Here is an 18,610-nt window from a genome sequence, read left to right on the forward strand (position 1 = left end):
CTGCTTTGCAGTTACCATTTAATTGAGTTTTTGCAGAAAGTCTATCTACCCACAAGATGGTTATCATTACTAGCACGGCTAACTGGCAGCATACTGAGTGATAGATAGACAAATGCATGTACCAAGCAGACAGACTGAGGCAAATGGATATATTGCCAGAAATAAATTGGCAGATTTAGTGTTAATTTGGGCTTTTTAAGCCAATAGTGGCTAACCAGGGGTAGGATAATGTCAATGTGGTTTTGGTTGAATGGTAGCCAGGAGCTTGTTTATGAAAGTTTGCGATGGGAACACATGAAAAACATGCATGTACTTTCAGAATTGCTTGGTGAGCTACTCATACATGTTGGCTGCAATCTACCCGTTGGGAGAGCTGTGTACCGTGTCCTAGACTTAATACTGCAGCATACCCAGACTCCTTTTTTCCCTACGAACTACCACAGTGAACACAGCTCTCAGTTACTGGCTCAGCAGCATTCAGAACGACTCAAAACTTAGCCATCGTGTGAGCCCTCCCTGGTGGACAATCATAGAACTTGATAAGTAAAGTAAAGCAATACAAGGAGAGTGAGGCCTGCAGTGAGAGTGAGGCCTGCAGTGAGGGGGTGTAGTTGGAGCAGCTGTCATGGAAGGGGAGAGAGTATGACCCGATGACCACATGAGGAGGTTATGTCTGCCATGATCAGGCAATGGTAGAAGGTTTTCACATATTTTTAAAACGTTTCGGTTCTCGCCGATGCGCCCAGCAGCATTCCGAGACGCTTTCTCAAAGTCAGCTTTGCTTTCCGCATTCTCTTCTGAGCATTAGCCGTCTTGGATTCCTTATCCTTCTCTGACCTTTTAGTCTTCTGCGCCTCGGAAGTAACTTATTTTTGGGTGTCCTTTACCTACACCACGGTACATGAAGGCATCTGGCAAGAGACAAAAAAAGGATTAAACTACATTTGATGTCATACGGCTAATTTTCCACTATCAGAACAAGACCTAAGGACAGCCAATAATGGTGATTCAAGGAAGTAAACATGTATTCTTAAACTAATTGTATATTTGGCCACATAGTGACAAGGCTGCCAATAAGTGAGGAAGTCTCAATCTCACACAACTGGAAGAAAGTAATACTCCACAACAACAAAAGTGTTACTGTGTAGCTTTACTTACAGCGAGGACAAAAGGCTCCAAGCACAAAGCACTTCACTTCCAGTAGCACCCCATTCACTGCCAAGTCTCTCCTGGCCTGGAATGTTGTGAAGTACATTGCTAGCCACCAGTCCATTCTGTTCACCAACTCCTCTGCAACAATCTTCAGCCATTGTTTTCTAAAGGAAAATATCAACCAGTGGAATTACCAGTATTATGCATAATATTACATTTTGTTAATTAGCAATGAGAAGAGATACAAGCAATGTAAGGTGACTAATTACATGAATGGAGAGGAACTTCAAAAGCATCCTTTTGAGAGAGAATAGTATGGATTTATGCTGTCATCCTTACCTGGGCCTCAGCCTCTTCACGATGGTCATCAAATGGTTCCAGACATCCAAGTTTCTCCTCCAACTGGATAAGTCCAGGAGGTCCAGAACAACACCTAGAGCCTTCTGAAGATCACTCTCTCTGAAACAAATCAATTCTTCCGTTACTATGAACACCTTCAAGTGACCAACGTCAATGTGAAGGGCGCATCCACCAAATACATTCATCTTAATGTGTAAAAGCCCGTGTTTCATGCACAACATTGAAAGAATGGCCAGAACATCAAGATACACCATAAATTGGCTATTTTTCCACATTTTACACACTAGGGCACAGTGTCCTTCCCTCTTAAGGATCAGACCATTTTCACATAAAATGACATACCCAAACCTAACTACCTCTAGCTCAGGACCTGAGGCAAGGATAAGCATATTCTTGATACCATTTGAAAGGAAACACTTTGAAGAAGTTTGTGGAAATGTGAAATTAAATGTAGGAGAATAACACCTTATACCTGGTAAAAGATACACTGTATTATTTGTTCCATCATCTTTGAAATGCAAGAGAAAGGCCATAATGTAGTATTGTAGCGCAGGCACAATTTAGATTTTGGCCACTAGATGGCATCAGTGTGTGCACAAAATTGCAGATTGTTCCAGCGAAGCATTTCAATACTGGACAATATTTTGTATCAAGTCTGCCGAATTAGTTAATTGATACATTTTCAATTACATAACTATAGAGAACATACAAAAATGATATGGTAATAAAAATTATGTTTACACACTCCCAGGAATGTCATACATGATGGATCATTAGCTTATACAGTAACTTTCACACATCTTGATGGCCGGGCGGGGTGGGTGTGGAGCCAGACACAGCAGGGGTTCAAACTGTAGAACTCAGTTTCCACATTTGAATATAAAAATAGATTTTCATCAAAACTATGCTACATTTTATCTCTGGGACCCTAAGGATGACAAATCAGAGCAAGAGTACTGAATGTAAGTACATTATTTACCTACAGAGGTGAATGTATGAAATTAGTTGACGTGATAGAAGTTGTTGTTGTGTACTCTACTCAAATAATAGCATGGTATTTTTACACTGTAATCGCTACGGTAAATTGGACATTGCAGTTAGATTAACAAGAAATTAAGATTTCTGCCCATTAAAGACATGTCTGTGTCCTGGGAAATGTTCTTGTTACTTACAATGTCATGCTAATCACATTAGTGCACGTTAGCTCAACTGTCCCAGTGGAGGGACACCGATCCCGTAGATAAGACACTGAAAAGTATAATATAAGTACCAGTCAAAGGTTTGGACACACATACCCATTCCAGGGTGTGTCTTTATTTGTACCATGTTCTACATTGTAGAATAATAGTGAAGACAAACTATGAAATACCACATATGGAATCATGTAATAACCAAACAAGTGTTAAACAAATCAAAATATATTAGAGATTTTATAAAGTAGCCACCCTTTGCCTTGACGACAGCTTTGCACAATTTTGGCACTCTCAACCAGCTTCATAAGGTAGTCACCTGGAACGCATTTCAATTAACAGGTGTGCTTTGTTAAAAGTTCATTTTGTGGAATTTATTTTCTTCTTAATGCGTTTGAGCCAATCAGTTGTGTTGTGACAAGGTAGGGGTGGTATACAGAAGATGGTCTTGTACTAAATAGGGCCAAGTCCATATTATGGCAAGAATAACTCAAATAAACAAAGATAAATTACAATCTATCATTACTTTAAGACATGAAGGTCAGTCAATCCCGGAACATTTCAAGAACTTTGAAAGTTTCTTCAAGTGCAGTCGCAAAAACCATCAAGTGCTATGACGAAACTGTCTCTCATGAGGACCGCCACAGGAAAGTAAGATCCACAGCACCAGAGAACAAGGCTGACATTTGACGTATTCCTAACCAATTGTGTTTGTTCGTGTCTTTGCGTTGTTTGTAACTTATTTTGTACATCACCACGGACTGGCAGAATCCTTTCTTTCCTTTAACGAGTCCGACATGAATGATATACTGCTTTCCCGGGAACAGGCCCAGATCCACGTAATTTGCATGAAGAAAAAGGCTGCCTTCTGAGAATTCATAGGCAATCGAATAAACCCCCACTTCCTTCCATTCTGCTAGCAAACGTGCAATCTTTAGAAAATAAAATTGATGACCTACGCAGAATATTAAACTACCAAAACTGTAATATTTTATGCTTCACGGAATCGTGGCTGAACGACGACATTATTAACATATAGCTGGCCGGCTATACGCTGTATCTGCAGGATAGAACAGCTGCGTCTGGTAAGACAAGGGGCTGCGGAAAACATATTTTTGTAAATAACAGCTGGTGCACGATATCTAAGGAAGTCTCGAGGTTTTGCTCGCCTGAGGTAGAGTATCTAATGATAAGCTGTAGACGACACCATCTACATAGAGAGATTTCAGCTGTATTTTTCAGAGCTGTCTAAATACCACCACAGACCGATGCTGGCACTAAGACCGATGCTGGCATTAAGACCACAGTGAATGAACTACTCCGCCATAAGAAAAGAGGAAAAGCCTCACCCAGAGCATGTTAAATGTGCAACTCTCGACCACCTTTACTCCACACAGAGACACGTGCAAAGTTCTCTCTCCATTTGGCAAATCTGACCATATTTCTATCCTCCAGATTCCTGCTTACAAACAAAAATTAAATCAGGAAGCACCAATGACTCGATTAATAAAAACATTTGGTCAGATGAAACAGATGCTAAGCTACAGAACTGTTTTGCTAGCACAGACTGGAATATGTTCCTGGGATTCTTCCTATGGCATTGAGGAGTACACCACATCAGTCATTGGCTTCATCAATAAGTGCATCGATGACGTCGTCCCCAGTGACCGTACGTCCATACCCCAACCAGAAGCCATGAATTACAGGCAACATCCGCACTGAGCTAAAAGCTAGAGCTGCCACTTTCAAGGAGTGGGACTCTAACAAGGAAACTTAAAGAAATCCCGCTATGCCCTCCGACGAACCATCAAACAGGCAAAGAATCAATACAGGACTAAGATAAAATCATACCACACTGGCTCTGACGCTCGTCGGATATGGCAGGGAATGCAAACCATTACAGACTACAAAGGGAAGAACAGTCGAGCTAAACTACTTCTATGCTAGCTTTAAGGAAAATAACACTGAAACATGCATGAGAGCACCAGCTGTTCCAGAAGACTGTGTGATCATGCTCTCCGCAGAAGATGTGAGTAACACCTTTAACACAGGTCAACATTCACAAGGCCAGGCGGATTACCAGGACGTGTACTGCGAGCATGCGCTGACCAACTGGGAAGTGTCTTCCCTGACATTGTCAACCTCTCCCTGTACGAGTCTGTAATACCAACATGTTTTAAGTGACCACCATAGTCCCTGTGCCCAAGAACACAAAAGGTAACCTGCCTAAATGACTACTGACCCGTAGCACTCGTCTGTAGCCATGAAGTGCTTTGAAAGGCTGGTCATGTCTTACATCAACACCATTATCCCAGAAACCCTAGACCCAATCCCATTTGCATACTGCCCTAACTGATCCACAAATGATGCAATCTCTATAGCACTCAACACTGCCATTTCCCACCTGGACAAAAGGAACACCTGTGTGAGAATGCTATTCATTGACTACAGCTCAGCATTCAACACCCGAGTAGCCTCAAAGTTCATCAATAAGCTAAGGACCCTGGGACTAAAACACCTCCCTCTGCAACTGGTTCCTGGACTTCATGACAGGCCACCCCCAGGTGGTAAGGGTAGGTAACAACATCCGCCACGCTGATCCTCAACACAGAGGCTCCTCAAGGGTGTGTGGTCAGTCCCCTCATGCACTCCCTGTTCACTCATGCATGGCCAGGCACAACTCCAACACCATGATTAATTTTGCCGATGACAACAGTGATCACCGACAACAATGAGACAGCCTATAGGGAGGAGGTTAGAGACCTGGCCATGTGGTGCCAGGACAACAACCTCTCCCTCAACGTGATCAAGACAAAGGAGATGATTGTGGACTATAGGAAGGAGAGGACTGAGCACTCCACCATTCTCATCAACGGGGCTACAGTGGAGAAGGTTGAGAGCGTCAAGTTCCTTGGCGTCCACATCGCCAACAAACTAACATGGTCCAAGCACACCAAGATAGTCGTGAAGAGGGTACGACAAAACCTATTCCCCCTCAGGAGACAGAAAAGATTTGGCATGGGTACTCAGATCCTCAAAAGGTTCTACAGCTGCACTGTCGAGAGCATCACTGCCTGGTATGGAAACTGCTCGGCCTCCGACCGCATGGCACTAGAGGGTAGTGCGAAAGGCCCAGTGCATCACTGGGGCAAAGCTTATTGGCATCCAGGACCTCTATACCAGGCGGTGTCAGAGGAATGCCTAAAAGTGGTCAGACTCCAGCCACCCTAGTCATAGACTGTTCTCTCTGCTTCCGCACAGAAAGCGGTACCGGAGCACCAAGTCTAGGTCCAAGAGGCTTCTAAACAGCTTCTACCCCAAAGCCATAAGACTCCTGAACACCTAATCAAATGGCCACCCAGACTATTTGCATTGCCTTGCATTGTTTTGAACAGGACAATGACCCAACACACCTCCAGGCTCTGTGGCCAAGAAGGAAAGGGAAGGAGTGCTGCATCAGGGAAAGGGAGGTACCTAGTCAATTGTCCAACTGAATGTATTTAACTGAAATGTGTCTTCCGCATTTAACCCAACCCCTCTGAATAAGAGAGGTGCGAGGGGCTGCCTTAAGTCGACATCCACGTCTTCCGCGCCCGGGACAGTGGGTTAACTGCCTTGCTCAGGGACAGGACAACATATTTGTACCTTGTCAGCTCTGGGATTCGATCCAGCAACCTTCCGGTTCCTGGCTAAACGCTCTAACCACTAGGCTGTCTGCTTCCAATGACCTGGCCTCCACAATCTCCCCGACCTCACCCCAATTGAGATGGTTTGGGATGAATTGGACAGCAGAGTGAAGGAAAAGCAGCCAACAGTAAGCAGCTCAGTATGTGGGAAGTCCTTCAAGACAGTTGGAAAAGCATTCCTCATGAAGCTGGTTGAGAGAATGCCAAGTGTGTGCAAAGCTTTCATCAAGGCAAAGGATGGCTACTTTGAAGAATCTCAAATCTCAAATATATTTTGATTTGTTTAACACTTGTTTGGTTACTAAATGATTCAATTTGTGTTATTTCATAGGTTTGATGTCTTCACTATTATTCTACAATGTAGAAAATAGTACAAATAAAAGACAAACCCTTGAATGACTGGTACTGTACTATCTATACACAACACACTTACTTACCGGACTGTAGCAGAAGAGAACTGTATTCCAGCATTAACTCGTGACTTGGGACCAATGTATGCAAGATCTAAGGCTAATGTAATAGAAAACATGGACTCATTAAAAACATTACTGTACTAGAACGCTATTGAAAGGGCAGAGGAGCGCAGGACTAACTGTAGCCTAGAGCTTAGCAATTTCATCTCACAAAAGTACTGTAATTACTTTTTTTAGGGAGGTCAACCTTAGGCAAACATTTTCCGTGGCTTAATTTAACATTCAATATGCCAACTGTAAACATACAGCTAAATAAACAATGTTTTGTGAGTATATTTCCCACCCTCTTTGGTGCCTTTCCTACAATACAAAAGGAAAGGACTTACTTCAGAAAAAAACAAAATAGACGATTTTCATTTAATACAAAATAATGTTTAAAACAAGCAGAGGCCAGTGCTCAACATTTCTGCTAGATAACTTTGTCAAGAACACAAACTATGGCCTCAGTCCTACCTTGAGCACTGAGCAGTTTATTTGATGGGTGGTTGAATTTCTTCATGTACCGGTAGAGGTAGACATGGGCATTGGGGAGGCAAACTGTTGTCATAGGCATAGTCATTCAGAACCTTCACAGCTCCCTCGTGATCGTTGTAGAATTCCAGCATCTGCCATTGACACACACAAGTCAAAACATTATCTCATCATAGGTAGTGTGATAAGGGAACATAGTTCAATGAAGGGAAAAGGGGATGCCAGAGGTCGTGTTCAGTAGGGCAAATCGTAGTAAACCACTTTGAAACACAAAATTAAAATAAGTGTAAAGTTCAAGTAGTACCATTCCCCATTCTGTTGAAATGTTTTCTCCTGTTCAATGCCTACTAAACACAAACTAGCACTTACATTAATGTAACTCAGAACAAAAGGATCCCAGACCCCAGGAAGTTTCATGATATCCTTCCGGTTCACAGAGGATTGGCGGAAGTAGCTGTGCATCTCTTGAGTGACACCATCATACTCATCTGAAATAATTATGTCAAAGTCCATGTTAAGCTGAGGCACCACAGTTTCTGGTTACTCTTTGTTTTACCACAATGTTTGAAATGCATTGGAATTATGTCCCAAAAGGCACAGTTACATTATCTGTCCAGTAGATGGTGATGTTTTTACTCTTCTTTTTTTTTTTTTTTTAACTAGGCAAGTCAGTAATAACAAATTCTTATTCCACAATGACGGCCTACCCCGGCCAAACCCTCCCCTAACCCAGAAGACGCTGGGCCAATTGTGCACCGCCCTACGGGACTCTCGATCGCGGCCGGTTGTGATACAGCCCGGGATCGAAACAGGGTCTGTAGTGATGCCTCTAGCACTGAGATGCAGTGCCTTAGGTCTCCCGAGTGGCGCAGCAGTCTAACACAATATGCAGATTTTTACTATCAATGCAATTGAAACCAATGAATAATGGATGTTTGGGGTTAGCCAGGTGTCGTCTTACCAGTGCTGGAGACGGTGGACTTTTTTTCTCCCCCCACACCAGATGAAGTAATCCAGGAAGCCACTGTAGGACTGGATCAGCTTAATCCGCTGGGACTGATCGGCTGACTGCTTGCCGTACCTCCAGCTCTCAGCGATGGACGTCCTCAAACTGCCCGTTCACCAGGAGGTGAAACGAGTGCTCCAGACAGATTTACTGGACAAAACACTTCCTCAATGTACATTCACATACAGTACCAGTCAAAGGTTTGGACACACCTACTCATTCAATTGTTTTTATGTGTACCGTTTTCTACATTGTAGAATAATAGTGAAGATGTCAAAATTATGAAATAACACATATGGAATCATGTAGTAACACCCCAAAAAGTGTTAAATCAAAATATTTTATATTTGAGATTATGCAAAGTAGCCACCCTTTGCCTTGACAGCTTTGCACACTCTTGGCATTCTCTCAACCAGATTTATGAGGTAGTCACCTGGAATGCATTTCAATTAACAGGTGTGCCTTTAAAAAAAGTTAATTTGTGGAATTTCCTTCTTAATGCGTTTGAGCCAATCAGTTGTGTTGTGACAAGGTAGAGGTGGTATACAGAAGATGGTCTTTCACCAAATAGGCTAAGTCCATTATTATGTCAAGAACAGCTCAAATAAGCCAAGAGAAATGACAGTCCATCATTACTTTAAGACAGGAAGGTCAGTCAATTCAGAAAATTAAGATCTTTGACAGTGCTATGATGAAACTGGCTCTCATGAAGAACGCCACAGGAAAAGAAGACCCAGAGCTACCTCTGCCCATAGAGGATAAGATCATTAGAGTTACCAGCCTCAGAAATTGCAGCCCAAATAAATGCATCAGAGTTCAAGTAACTTTGGCGTGATGAGTCCAAATTAGACATTTTTGGTTCCAACCGCCGTGTCTTTGTGAGACGCAGAGTAGGTTAACGGATGATCTCTGCATGTGTGGTTTCCACTGTGAAGCATGATGGAGGAGGTGTGATGGTGTGAGAGTGCTTGCTGGTGACACCGATTTATTTAGAATTCAAGGCAGTTAACCAGCAATACGCCATCCCATCTGGTTTGCGCTTAGTCGGACTATCATTTGTTTTTCAACAAGACAAATGACCCAACACACCTCCAGGCTGTGTAAGGGCTATTTGACCAAGAAGGAGAGTGATGGAGTGCTGCATCAGATGACCCGACCTCCACAATCACCCGACCTCAACCCACTTGGGATGGTTTGGGATGAGTTGGACCGCAGTGAAGGAAAAGTAGCCAACAAGTGCTCAGCATATGTGGGAACTCCTTCAAGACGGTTGGAAAAGCATTCCAGGTGAAGCTGGTTGAGAGAATGTCAAGAGTGTGCAAAACTATCAAAGGAAAGGGGTGGCTACATTGAAGAATCTCAAATATAAAATATATTTTGATGCGTTTACCACTTTTTTGGTCTCTACATGCGTCAATGTGTTATTTCATAGTTTTGATGTCTTTACTATTATTCTACAATATAGAAAATAGTAAAAAAATAAAGAAAAACACTTGAGTAGATGAGTCCACACTTTTGACTGGTACTGTACATTTCCATGTTAAACACATTATTACATATTCCATCCATTTGTTTGTTTTTGAAGGTGTCATACTGGTTCAAAACATAATAAAAGTAGTGACTTTTTTAACCTATTGGCCTATATTGACTTTTTTTTTTAAACTATATTGACTTAGGATCCTTTGGGAAAGGTGATATTTTTTTTAACTGACTGCAGAGGTGAAGGAAAGAAGATAAGAAGGAACATACCTTCAGGTAATGTTTCACTCCCGCATAGATCTCTAGTAGCGCATAGAAACTGTTGTGGTCTTCCAGCTTCAAGATGGGACGGTGGTGTATCTGTGCTTGTCCTTCAAATGATCTGAAAATCAAATTGAGCATTTCTACAGTATTTTGAGTTAATTTGTGAGTGTTTAGTCTGAGCAAAGATATCCCTACCTCAGCGTTGTTGTGGCATGTCCTCCAGTGTTCGTGTACTCAGCAGCTTCCTGCCATCTATAGTGTAGCAGGGTCTCCTTGATGTGCTGAAGGCAGTTCATTGTGGTCTTGTGAAAACCAGTCTCACGGTGTGTCTCTGTGATCATACAGGAGACAGACTGGTTACTAGGTCTAAGAGATCTTACACAATGATGAACACGATAATCAGGCATATAGTCGTGCGTTCTCGTGGCGCGATAGGTCCAGAGCAAGCAAACAGCCACCGGTAGCAGCACATTGTCAAGATAATAAATTAGCGGATCACATATTCGTCAACAAAGTGTATTTTATAAAGTGCCTTTAAATATAGTTGACTCCGAGGGAGGTTTGGCTGCTTGATTCGTTTTCTGTTGATTGATTCATCTGAAGAGTAATTTTCGCCCAGTTCTCCTAGCACCCTCAGTTCTGACTCAAGATCATCCATGACACCGTTTGAAGTTTGACCCATTTCGTAGACAATCATGTGAAAGCCCACAATATGTCATATTCTGGCTAAATATAATGTAGTTAGTTTAGTAAAATGTGAATTTGCTTCAAACCCCATGCATGCTTTTCATTAAAACACAGTTAACCTAATGGACGCTCTAACAATGACATGAAATCTTCAAAAATGAAGGCAAACGGGAGGAGGCTAGATCAGGTGGGACCATTCTAGCCAATGACAGGGCAGATACGCGTGTGAACAAAAAGCACAACGGTTACCACAACCACAAAGTCAGAATTGGCTGTGTGGTAAAAAATGTATGAAAACAAAAATTAGATTAAATTTAAGGTTAAGCATAAGGTTAGCAGTGTGGTCCAAGTTATTTTAAAAATAACATTTTAAGAAGATACATTGTAGAAATAGGCGGGGTTTATGACTTTCTGACTGGGGTAACTAGTAACGACCAGGCACAACGGCGATATAAAGTGTTTTTTCTCGAATTTCCCGGGATGTCACTTGTTCTACTTATATCAGTACACTCGTAACAGCCTAATAATTACGAAACTTCTATTCAATCAAATAAGCCACACGTACTAAATAAGCCATTCAATGTTTTGTTAACCAAATGCGACACGCTCTCATTGACCTCCATACACAAACTGCTCGCTTGATGAGCGGAAAGATACGAAAAATCGCCCCCTGCTAGAGTAGACAGATTTTGCGCTCAGTTATCACTCTCGCTTTCGCCTCTTCCTCTCTGGTTCATAACATGCCTCACTTCCGGTATACTTCCCGAAGAGCTTCCTGGCATTCTATCATTGGTGGAAAAACTTATTGAAGAGCTTTCTGGCATTCTATCATTGGTGGAAAAACGTATTCCGCTCGTTAGTAAGTAAATATGTAGGGATAATTATATCAGTCAGTTACCAATACCTTTATGAGTTAGGTAGCCTTTATGTGATTTTTTTAAATGTCATAAATGATTCAGAATTCACAAAAAGTGACGTTAGTTGGAGATGATCTCATAGAATAAAACGATATCCTAAACCTGTGTTTACCACAGACCTTATTTTCTGCTTTTTATCCCAAAACACCATTCTTTCCCCCGCATAGGCTTTGCTCAACGAACCATGTGGTGGTGTTAGTGCCAACAAAAAGACGCAATTACTATTGCTCGTTATATGGGAAATATTGGGAACAGCTGGAATGTAAAATCTGCTCAGCCTGTATTACTTAAGGGAAGCAGCTTGCTTTAAGATGTGAGGTAACTGAGCTCTAAGAAAATTGCTAAAATCACGGAGATTGAGCATCTTGATTTTAAGGCTAAATTTAATGATTTACAGAGCCAACTACACAAATTATATAAGGAAAAGGCTAAGAGCCTTCATAAGGTTAAGAAAACAATGGCTTGAAAAATGCGAAATTAACAGATGCTTTTTTATTTGGAAAAGAGAAGGGAACTCGGAACACTTCGGAAAGAAAAGATTAATGGGGTAACCTCTGAGGATAGAGAGTTGATATCAGACTTTACCACTATGTTTTATGAGATTCTTTACTCCTTAGATACATTTCAGTGACGAAACTCTTTGGTTCTAAAGAGAAGGTCAACTGTTAATGAAGAATTCAATCGGACTTGCTGTCAAGATTTGTCCATTATGGACATCCAATATGGGATTGCCCCATTAAAAAAATATTTTGTGGGTAAACTTCCTGTGAAATTGGCATCTTTTCACAAGCAAGCTTTAATGTGCTGGGCTTTGCTGTATAAACAACTTTTCACTTCAAATGTTTTATATGGAATAATAATTATATATTACATGGAAACAAGATGTTATTTTACCGTAATTGGTTCTCAAACAACATTGTTCTAGTCAGCCAATTAGTATCAGTGGGAATCTGTATACACGGAGAGAGTTTATGGAAAGATACAACTGAGGTTTCAAGCAAGGAATATGACACCGTTATAAAAGCTATACCTAGTGGCGATAAAGTCTTTACTACAGAATAATGCATATTGTGGGATATTTCCGATTGTAAGTGATATCCAGGTGAATGGCATAGGTTTACCAGATTAGAAATTCAACAATCGATTATTAAGGGATATTTTCTACAGGAAATCTATTCCTTCTGCCATATTTTGTTGGGCTTCATCGTTTGATGTGAACTGGCACCCTGCTTGGCTCACTCCTCACAAATTTATGGTGACCAACAAAGTAAATTCAAACCCCTGTAATAACTTGGTTTCTAAATATATACACACCTGATGTTACCAGGGAATGCAGTTTTTGAACTAGAAACTGAATCTATTTAACACTTATTTTGTGTTTTTTTTGCATGATGAGGGTTTCTGGACCGATGTGACGCTATATCTTGGTAACAAAATGCATACAACCATTGAAATATCCAAGTATGACATTTTACTACACAGATTCTATAGTTGAATGTCAGTATGTCAATCTCTTATTAGGAAACATTTTTATACACATAAACATTAGTTTTGTATTGAAACGTATGCAAAGCAAAATGTCTCAGATGTATTTGTTACTTTTTGTTTAATTGTAATCACTCTGGCTGTTCTATTGTTTTGTATGTTACTGTTGTTTAATCAAATAAAAAGTGATGCACTTTAACGCACCTATTGGTCGAAGTGAGTAGGTAATATGACCAAGTGAGAATATACTAGCAAATCATTGGTAGGTTCAGTGCCTCACGTCACTGGAATCGTGAAGGCAAGTAGGCCTCAAATAGTGCTGGGAAAGATATTATTTATGGGAGTGAAATAGAGATCCATTTTAAAACAATAATGTCAATACCTAGGGGAGATATTTACTCTGAATGTGGAATGGAGCAGCCCAGTTAGCCAACGTCACTTTTATGGGCTGTAAGAATAGGCAGAAAGAGGTTTATGTCTTTGGTATAGGCCTGTAATACGTTGCAATGCATTTTCATTTGCAATTTTCATTTGCAATGACATGTGACTTGAATCATTACCACCATTACACCCCCCCACCCCACCCCACACACACACACACACACACCACCACCACCAAATGGGAGCCCTGCCGGGCTACCCTGGACCTACTATTTTGAGAACCGGAATGCACCACGCTCTCATACAGAAAGGTAGCCATGCAGAAAGGATAGCCTAACCACCATGAGGCTGCGAGAGATTCAGTATCATATTGTCTCTTTATTTGTTTTGTTTGTTAGGGTACCCCTGGAAAAACAATGCACGTGTACACCACACACATCTTTTGAGGTGTCATAATACATCTGCTGTAGTCAGATTGGCAAATTGAATGAGGAAAAGGAAATTGCGACCACAAGCAGGCTTTAATGTGCTGGGCTTTGAATGTTTGAGGTGTATCCAACAAAGACGTTCTAAACCCGAATCAGAACGTATGCGCTTCAAAGGAAGATTATATTCTGGTTCTATGGCCTTGCTCTTTAATATTTGTCATTGTCCGCCCATATTTTGATATTTGACTCCACGATCAACATCCTGCAAGTTGCACCAGCCTTGGATTTGCTGACGTGTCGGCTTCATCTGCTCATGCTCGAGCAGAACCAGATAGCCCAACTGACGACATGGCTGTAAATGTATCTCATGTATACATTTTACTTTTATTTATTATTAATTTCATATCCAATGCCGCCACCGAAAGGAGATTCTCCGACTTCAAACGATGTGCTGACGAAGAATGCAGTAGTAAGTACTTGGCGTTTAGCTCACGCGAACTTTCAGGAATGATGCTTCCATCGATCGTTAAATGCACTCTCCCCACCTCATTCCAGTGTAACGTAGCAGCTAGCTAGCTAATAAACCGGCGTTATCTTTGACCTGTTGCCATTTCAAAGGGATGAACTCGGCTAACCTAGATAAAAAGTACTGCCATTAGTATTCTTATCAGCACGAGACGAGTAACGTATTATTACTAAATATAGCTAGAAACCTGGCTTGTTTGGTTGTAGCCGAATCCTGGGTTGGCTACTGCTGGCTAGTTGCCTAATTCTGGAGCTAGTTAACGTTACATCAACTCTTTTCTGTAGTAGCTTGTACCATGTAAACAAGCTTTCGGCCTACATATTTTATTGACATCAAAGCCACCGAAGGCCCCAGTGCTTCATGGGCAATGTTCACCAGTGTGGACTACACAACATAGCTGGCAGTGTCCTTGGTTAGCGAACACATCTATGTTGTGTGTATGGTAGGCTAAGTTATTGTAATCAACTAGCTCCCTAAGTCAATCAAATGTACTTATAAAGCCATTTTTACTTTAGGGACCGTTTAATTATGTGTTGGCTTTTAGGAAGCAAATAGCCAATTTCACTGTGACTAGCTCAATTGCAAGATGGTGTATAGGCTTAGCTATTGTTGACATAAAAAAAACGTCATTAACCCCCTCTCTGCCTGCAAGTTCTTGACTTTTTGCATCTGCCTTATCAAAAACAATAGCTGTTTCATTGAACCCTTGATACTCACTAAAGTGTAAACAGATTAGATTAAGCAAGGTTTACGTATTTACACATGGGGCACTAAAGGTGGACGCCCAAAGACGGCCCATGGCTGGGTCATTGGATGAGATGTTTGGTGTGGGTGACATTCCCACAACAACTGATCTGTGAATCCTTCCTCTCCACAGTGCTCCTGTGCCGGGGGAAAGCATCAAGTGATTTCACTGGACCAGACTGTCGGTTCCTGTCTTTTAAAAAAGGAGAGACGGTATATGTCTACTATAAACTCTCAGGCAGAAGGACAGATATATGGGCGGGGACTGTAAGTATGAGTTAATATTTAATCATGTGATAACAAAACATTCTAGACTGCAATGTTAATTGTTTCATTCTTTGTTTTGTTTCCATTTCTTACAATTAGGTTGGTAGCCGCTTTGGTTACTTCCATAAGGACCAACTCGCAATCAATCACATATACACTGAAAAAGAATTGGAGATTCCTGCTCAGGTAAGAAAATAACTTGTATTTCTTTTATTTCCAATGCATTATTAAGAAATGATCTGAAATGCCTGTACTTTCTGAAATGGTAGTATGACTCAAACAAGGTTCTTTTTTCTTTTCAGGAAACCGACTTTGTTTGTTTTGACACCGGACACGATCAGTTTGACAGTTATGACATTGAGTCACTGTTAGTCTCCTCCTTATTGTTAACGGACCAAGACAAGTCTGTACAAGGAACCACAGAGACTTTAGACCGAAACGAAAGTGCAGAGAGCACCACAGTGGAAGTGGATGAGCCTCCACCTGAAGTGACTCTGTTAGAAAACAATGAGATTGATAGTGATGTTCCTGAGGACATTGATAAGGTTTTAGAAGAGGTTTTAGAGGAGTTTCCAGAGGATAAAGATCCAGGCCATTTTGATCCTTTAGAGTCCTCTCTACCTCAGCCTGAAATTGAAACTCTTGACGCAAAAGGAGTTGAATCTAACACAGTAGTTGAGCCCACAGCTGAGAGGATCAAAGATGACCTTCAGAAATATCAGCTGAGGACTGAGGACTCTGTGCCGGACAGTGTTGTTGAACCAGAGCAAGGTGAGACTAAAGAAAGCCTTTCAGAACCTCTATCCAAAGATGATCCTGAGTTGGAGAATGCGCCAGCTGGTTTTTCAGAAGGCAGACCTATCCCTCAGTTGAAAACTACACTTGGAACAACTTTTGATGCTGTCACCTCCGATGACGAGGAAACTAGGAAGGTGACTCCATATGACGAGGAGGACGAGGGAAGTGAAGAGTTTGAATATCAGCAGGATGAGAAAAGTGATTATCATCTTAGCAAAACTCCATTGCTGGCTTTTTCTGAAGAACATTCTAATTTAGAACACGAAGACATTGATAAGGTTTTAGAAGAGGTTTTAGAGGAGTTTCCAGAGGATAAAGATCCAGGCCATTTTGAATCTGATCAGACAGATGAGGAAGAGATTCCACCAGAGACTGCTGAAAAACAGGACTCCAAGGACAAGAACCTGTGGTCTTCATTAGGTGATACAGTTTTTAACATTGTCAGTGGTGGGGAAAGAACAGCTCATGTTACAGGTTCAGAGGAAGAGGACGACGACGACGAAGGTGAGATTGCACCAGAGGAGCCTTCCAAAATTGAAGAACCCAAGGAGAATATACAGCTGCTAGCCAACGACCCAAAGCAGGAGCCAGAGGTAACAGAACAGCCACATGAGGTTATCTTTGAGGAACCTGTAGTTTCTAATTTCCTTGAGGCGGCTGTCAAAATGCCTGATGTGGATTCCCAGACTTTGCAGTTGGAGGATGAACCTGAAGAAGGTGACATTGAACCTTCAATACCGCCTGCTGATGAGGTGATTCCTTTTGAACATACTGAGGCTTTAGCAGAGAATCTTACAGTAAATGAAAGCCCCGTCCCTAAACACGTCTCACAGACAGAAATGCTTTCAGACTTTGATAGTAATACTATTGACTCAGAACAGACACAAGCTGTTGAAGAACTCCCCATACAAAAAGAACCCAAGGAGAATATACAGCTGCTAGCCAACGACCCAAAGCAGGAGCCAGAGGTAACAGAACAGCCACACGAGGACATATTTGAGGAACCTATAGACTCTGATTTCCTTGAGGCTATCAAAATGCCTCATGTGGATTCCCAGACTTTGCAGTTGGAGGATGAACCTGAAGAAGGTGACATTGAACCTTCAATACCGCCTGCTGATGAGGTGATTCCTTTTGAACATACTGAGGAGGCTTTAGCAGAGAATCTTACAGCAAATGAAAGCCCAGTCCCTAAACACGTCTCACAGACAGAACTGCTCTCAGACTTTGATATTAAAACTAACGTATCAGAGCAGAAACAAGCTATTGAACTCCCTATACAAAAAGAGTCTAGAGATTTCTCACAAGTAGAGAATAAATTGAAACCGGGTGGTACAGAGCTTTTCAGACGATTTAGAGGACCTAACGTCCCAGATCCAACTAAAAACACAATGGTTAAAGAGAGGCATGAAGAACTCCCTGTAGACGAGGAGGATTTGGTAGACCCAGAGAACTTGGAGATTGAAGAAGAATTGCTAGAGGATGAAAATGCAGCATTGTCTTCATCCAAAACCGAGCACACTGATAAGGACAAAGAAAGTAGATCGGAATTTGGGTCAGAGCAATCCAATAATGCTACAGAAACTGAGGTATCTAGTGATGAGTTGGATGTTGTCCAAATTGAGGAGGCTATTGACATAGAACCTGAGGAGCATGACATAGAAGATTCAGAAAGCGCAGGCTTGGATCAAACACATACACCCTCACTTGAAGACAAAGTTCCGGATCCCCTTTCAGGCCAAGAGCCAGAATACAGTGATAATGTGTTGAGGCTGACGCTACTGCGCTACCACTTCAAGGAACAGGATATGAAGCTCTTCCAGAAGATTCTGGGTCTTCAGAACCTCTTCAGGGTGGAGTTCTTGTTCTCTGACCTGGAGCAGGAGCTGAATGCTGCCCTGATGTCACAAACAAACACCAGTGAGGACATTGAAAAGGTGCTGGAGGCCATTTTGGAGGCCTCTGAGACCCCAATCCTGGATGAGATTGAGAGGATGCTGGATGCCCGGGAGAATGCTGACGTACAGCAGGAGACTGGTGAGCTTGATGTGGAAGCCACCATCTTGGACAACTTCCAAGAGTTGGCGTTCACCCTGCATCAGAAGTACTCAATGACCAGCGACAGTGCTCCCTTGGCAGAGGGCAGTCAACTACACCCTGACACCGGTAAGATTGCTTATTTACTTCAGTTAATGTCAGATTATGGGAGGATTAAAACCTTTTAAATTAATTTATTTGGAAAATGTCATGTTGCAAATGACATGATGATAATAATGCCTGGCGATTGGGTTTGCAT

The 18,610-nt window shown here is 41.7% G+C and overlaps 2 protein-coding genes across 10 annotated transcripts in view; one reads left to right on the top strand and one right to left on the bottom strand.

Annotated features, from left to right (window-relative positions):
• LOC116376502 (TATA box-binding protein-associated factor RNA polymerase I subunit A) overlaps positions 1-18,610 on the bottom strand; it is a 21,945-nt gene continuing 3,335 nt past the window's right edge. Inside the window, exons 1-10 of one of the 5 annotated variants that reach the window (XR_004211870.1) lie at positions 10,277-10,949; positions 10,088-10,199; positions 8,294-8,488; positions 7,702-7,820; positions 7,315-7,466; positions 6,826-6,898; positions 2,685-2,760; positions 1,492-1,611; positions 1,159-1,316; positions 1-911 (exon numbers count right to left, since the gene is read on the bottom strand). Coding sequence is in view for 2 of the 5 variants with exons in the window: in XM_031836967.1 (XP_031692827.1) it covers positions 841-911; positions 1,159-1,316; positions 1,492-1,611; positions 6,826-6,898; positions 7,315-7,420 (528 nt within the window). In the remaining 3 variants the exon portion in view is untranslated. Of the gene's footprint in view, positions 912-1,158; positions 1,317-1,491; positions 1,612-2,684; positions 2,921-6,825; positions 7,467-7,701; positions 7,821-8,293; positions 8,489-10,087; positions 10,950-18,610 lie in introns of those variants that run through there. The other 4 variants (XR_004211872.1, XR_004211871.1, XM_031836967.1 and 1 more) reach the window with 4 other exon arrangements.
• The window catches only part of mia3 (MIA SH3 domain ER export factor 3), a 22,568-nt gene continuing 17,835 nt past the window's right edge, over positions 13,878-18,610 (top strand). The window contains exons 1-5 of one of the 5 annotated variants that reach the window (XM_020496267.2): positions 13,886-14,448; positions 15,383-15,516; positions 15,616-15,702; positions 15,819-16,061; positions 16,593-18,480. In XM_020496267.2, the coding sequence (XP_020351856.1) occupies positions 14,328-14,448; positions 15,383-15,516; positions 15,616-15,702; positions 15,819-16,061; positions 16,593-18,480 (2,473 nt within the window). In that variant the 5' untranslated portion in view covers positions 13,886-14,327. Of the gene's footprint in view, positions 14,449-15,382; positions 15,517-15,615; positions 15,703-15,818; positions 18,481-18,610 lie in introns of all 5 variants that reach the window. The other 4 variants (XM_020496264.2, XM_020496261.2, XM_020496262.2 and 1 more) reach the window with 4 other exon arrangements.

Source organism: Oncorhynchus kisutch, linkage group LG12 (assembly GCF_002021735.2).
Source record: "Oncorhynchus kisutch isolate 150728-3 linkage group LG12, Okis_V2, whole genome shotgun sequence".
In the NCBI taxonomy this organism is placed as follows: Eukaryota; Metazoa; Chordata; class Actinopteri; order Salmoniformes; family Salmonidae; genus Oncorhynchus; species Oncorhynchus kisutch.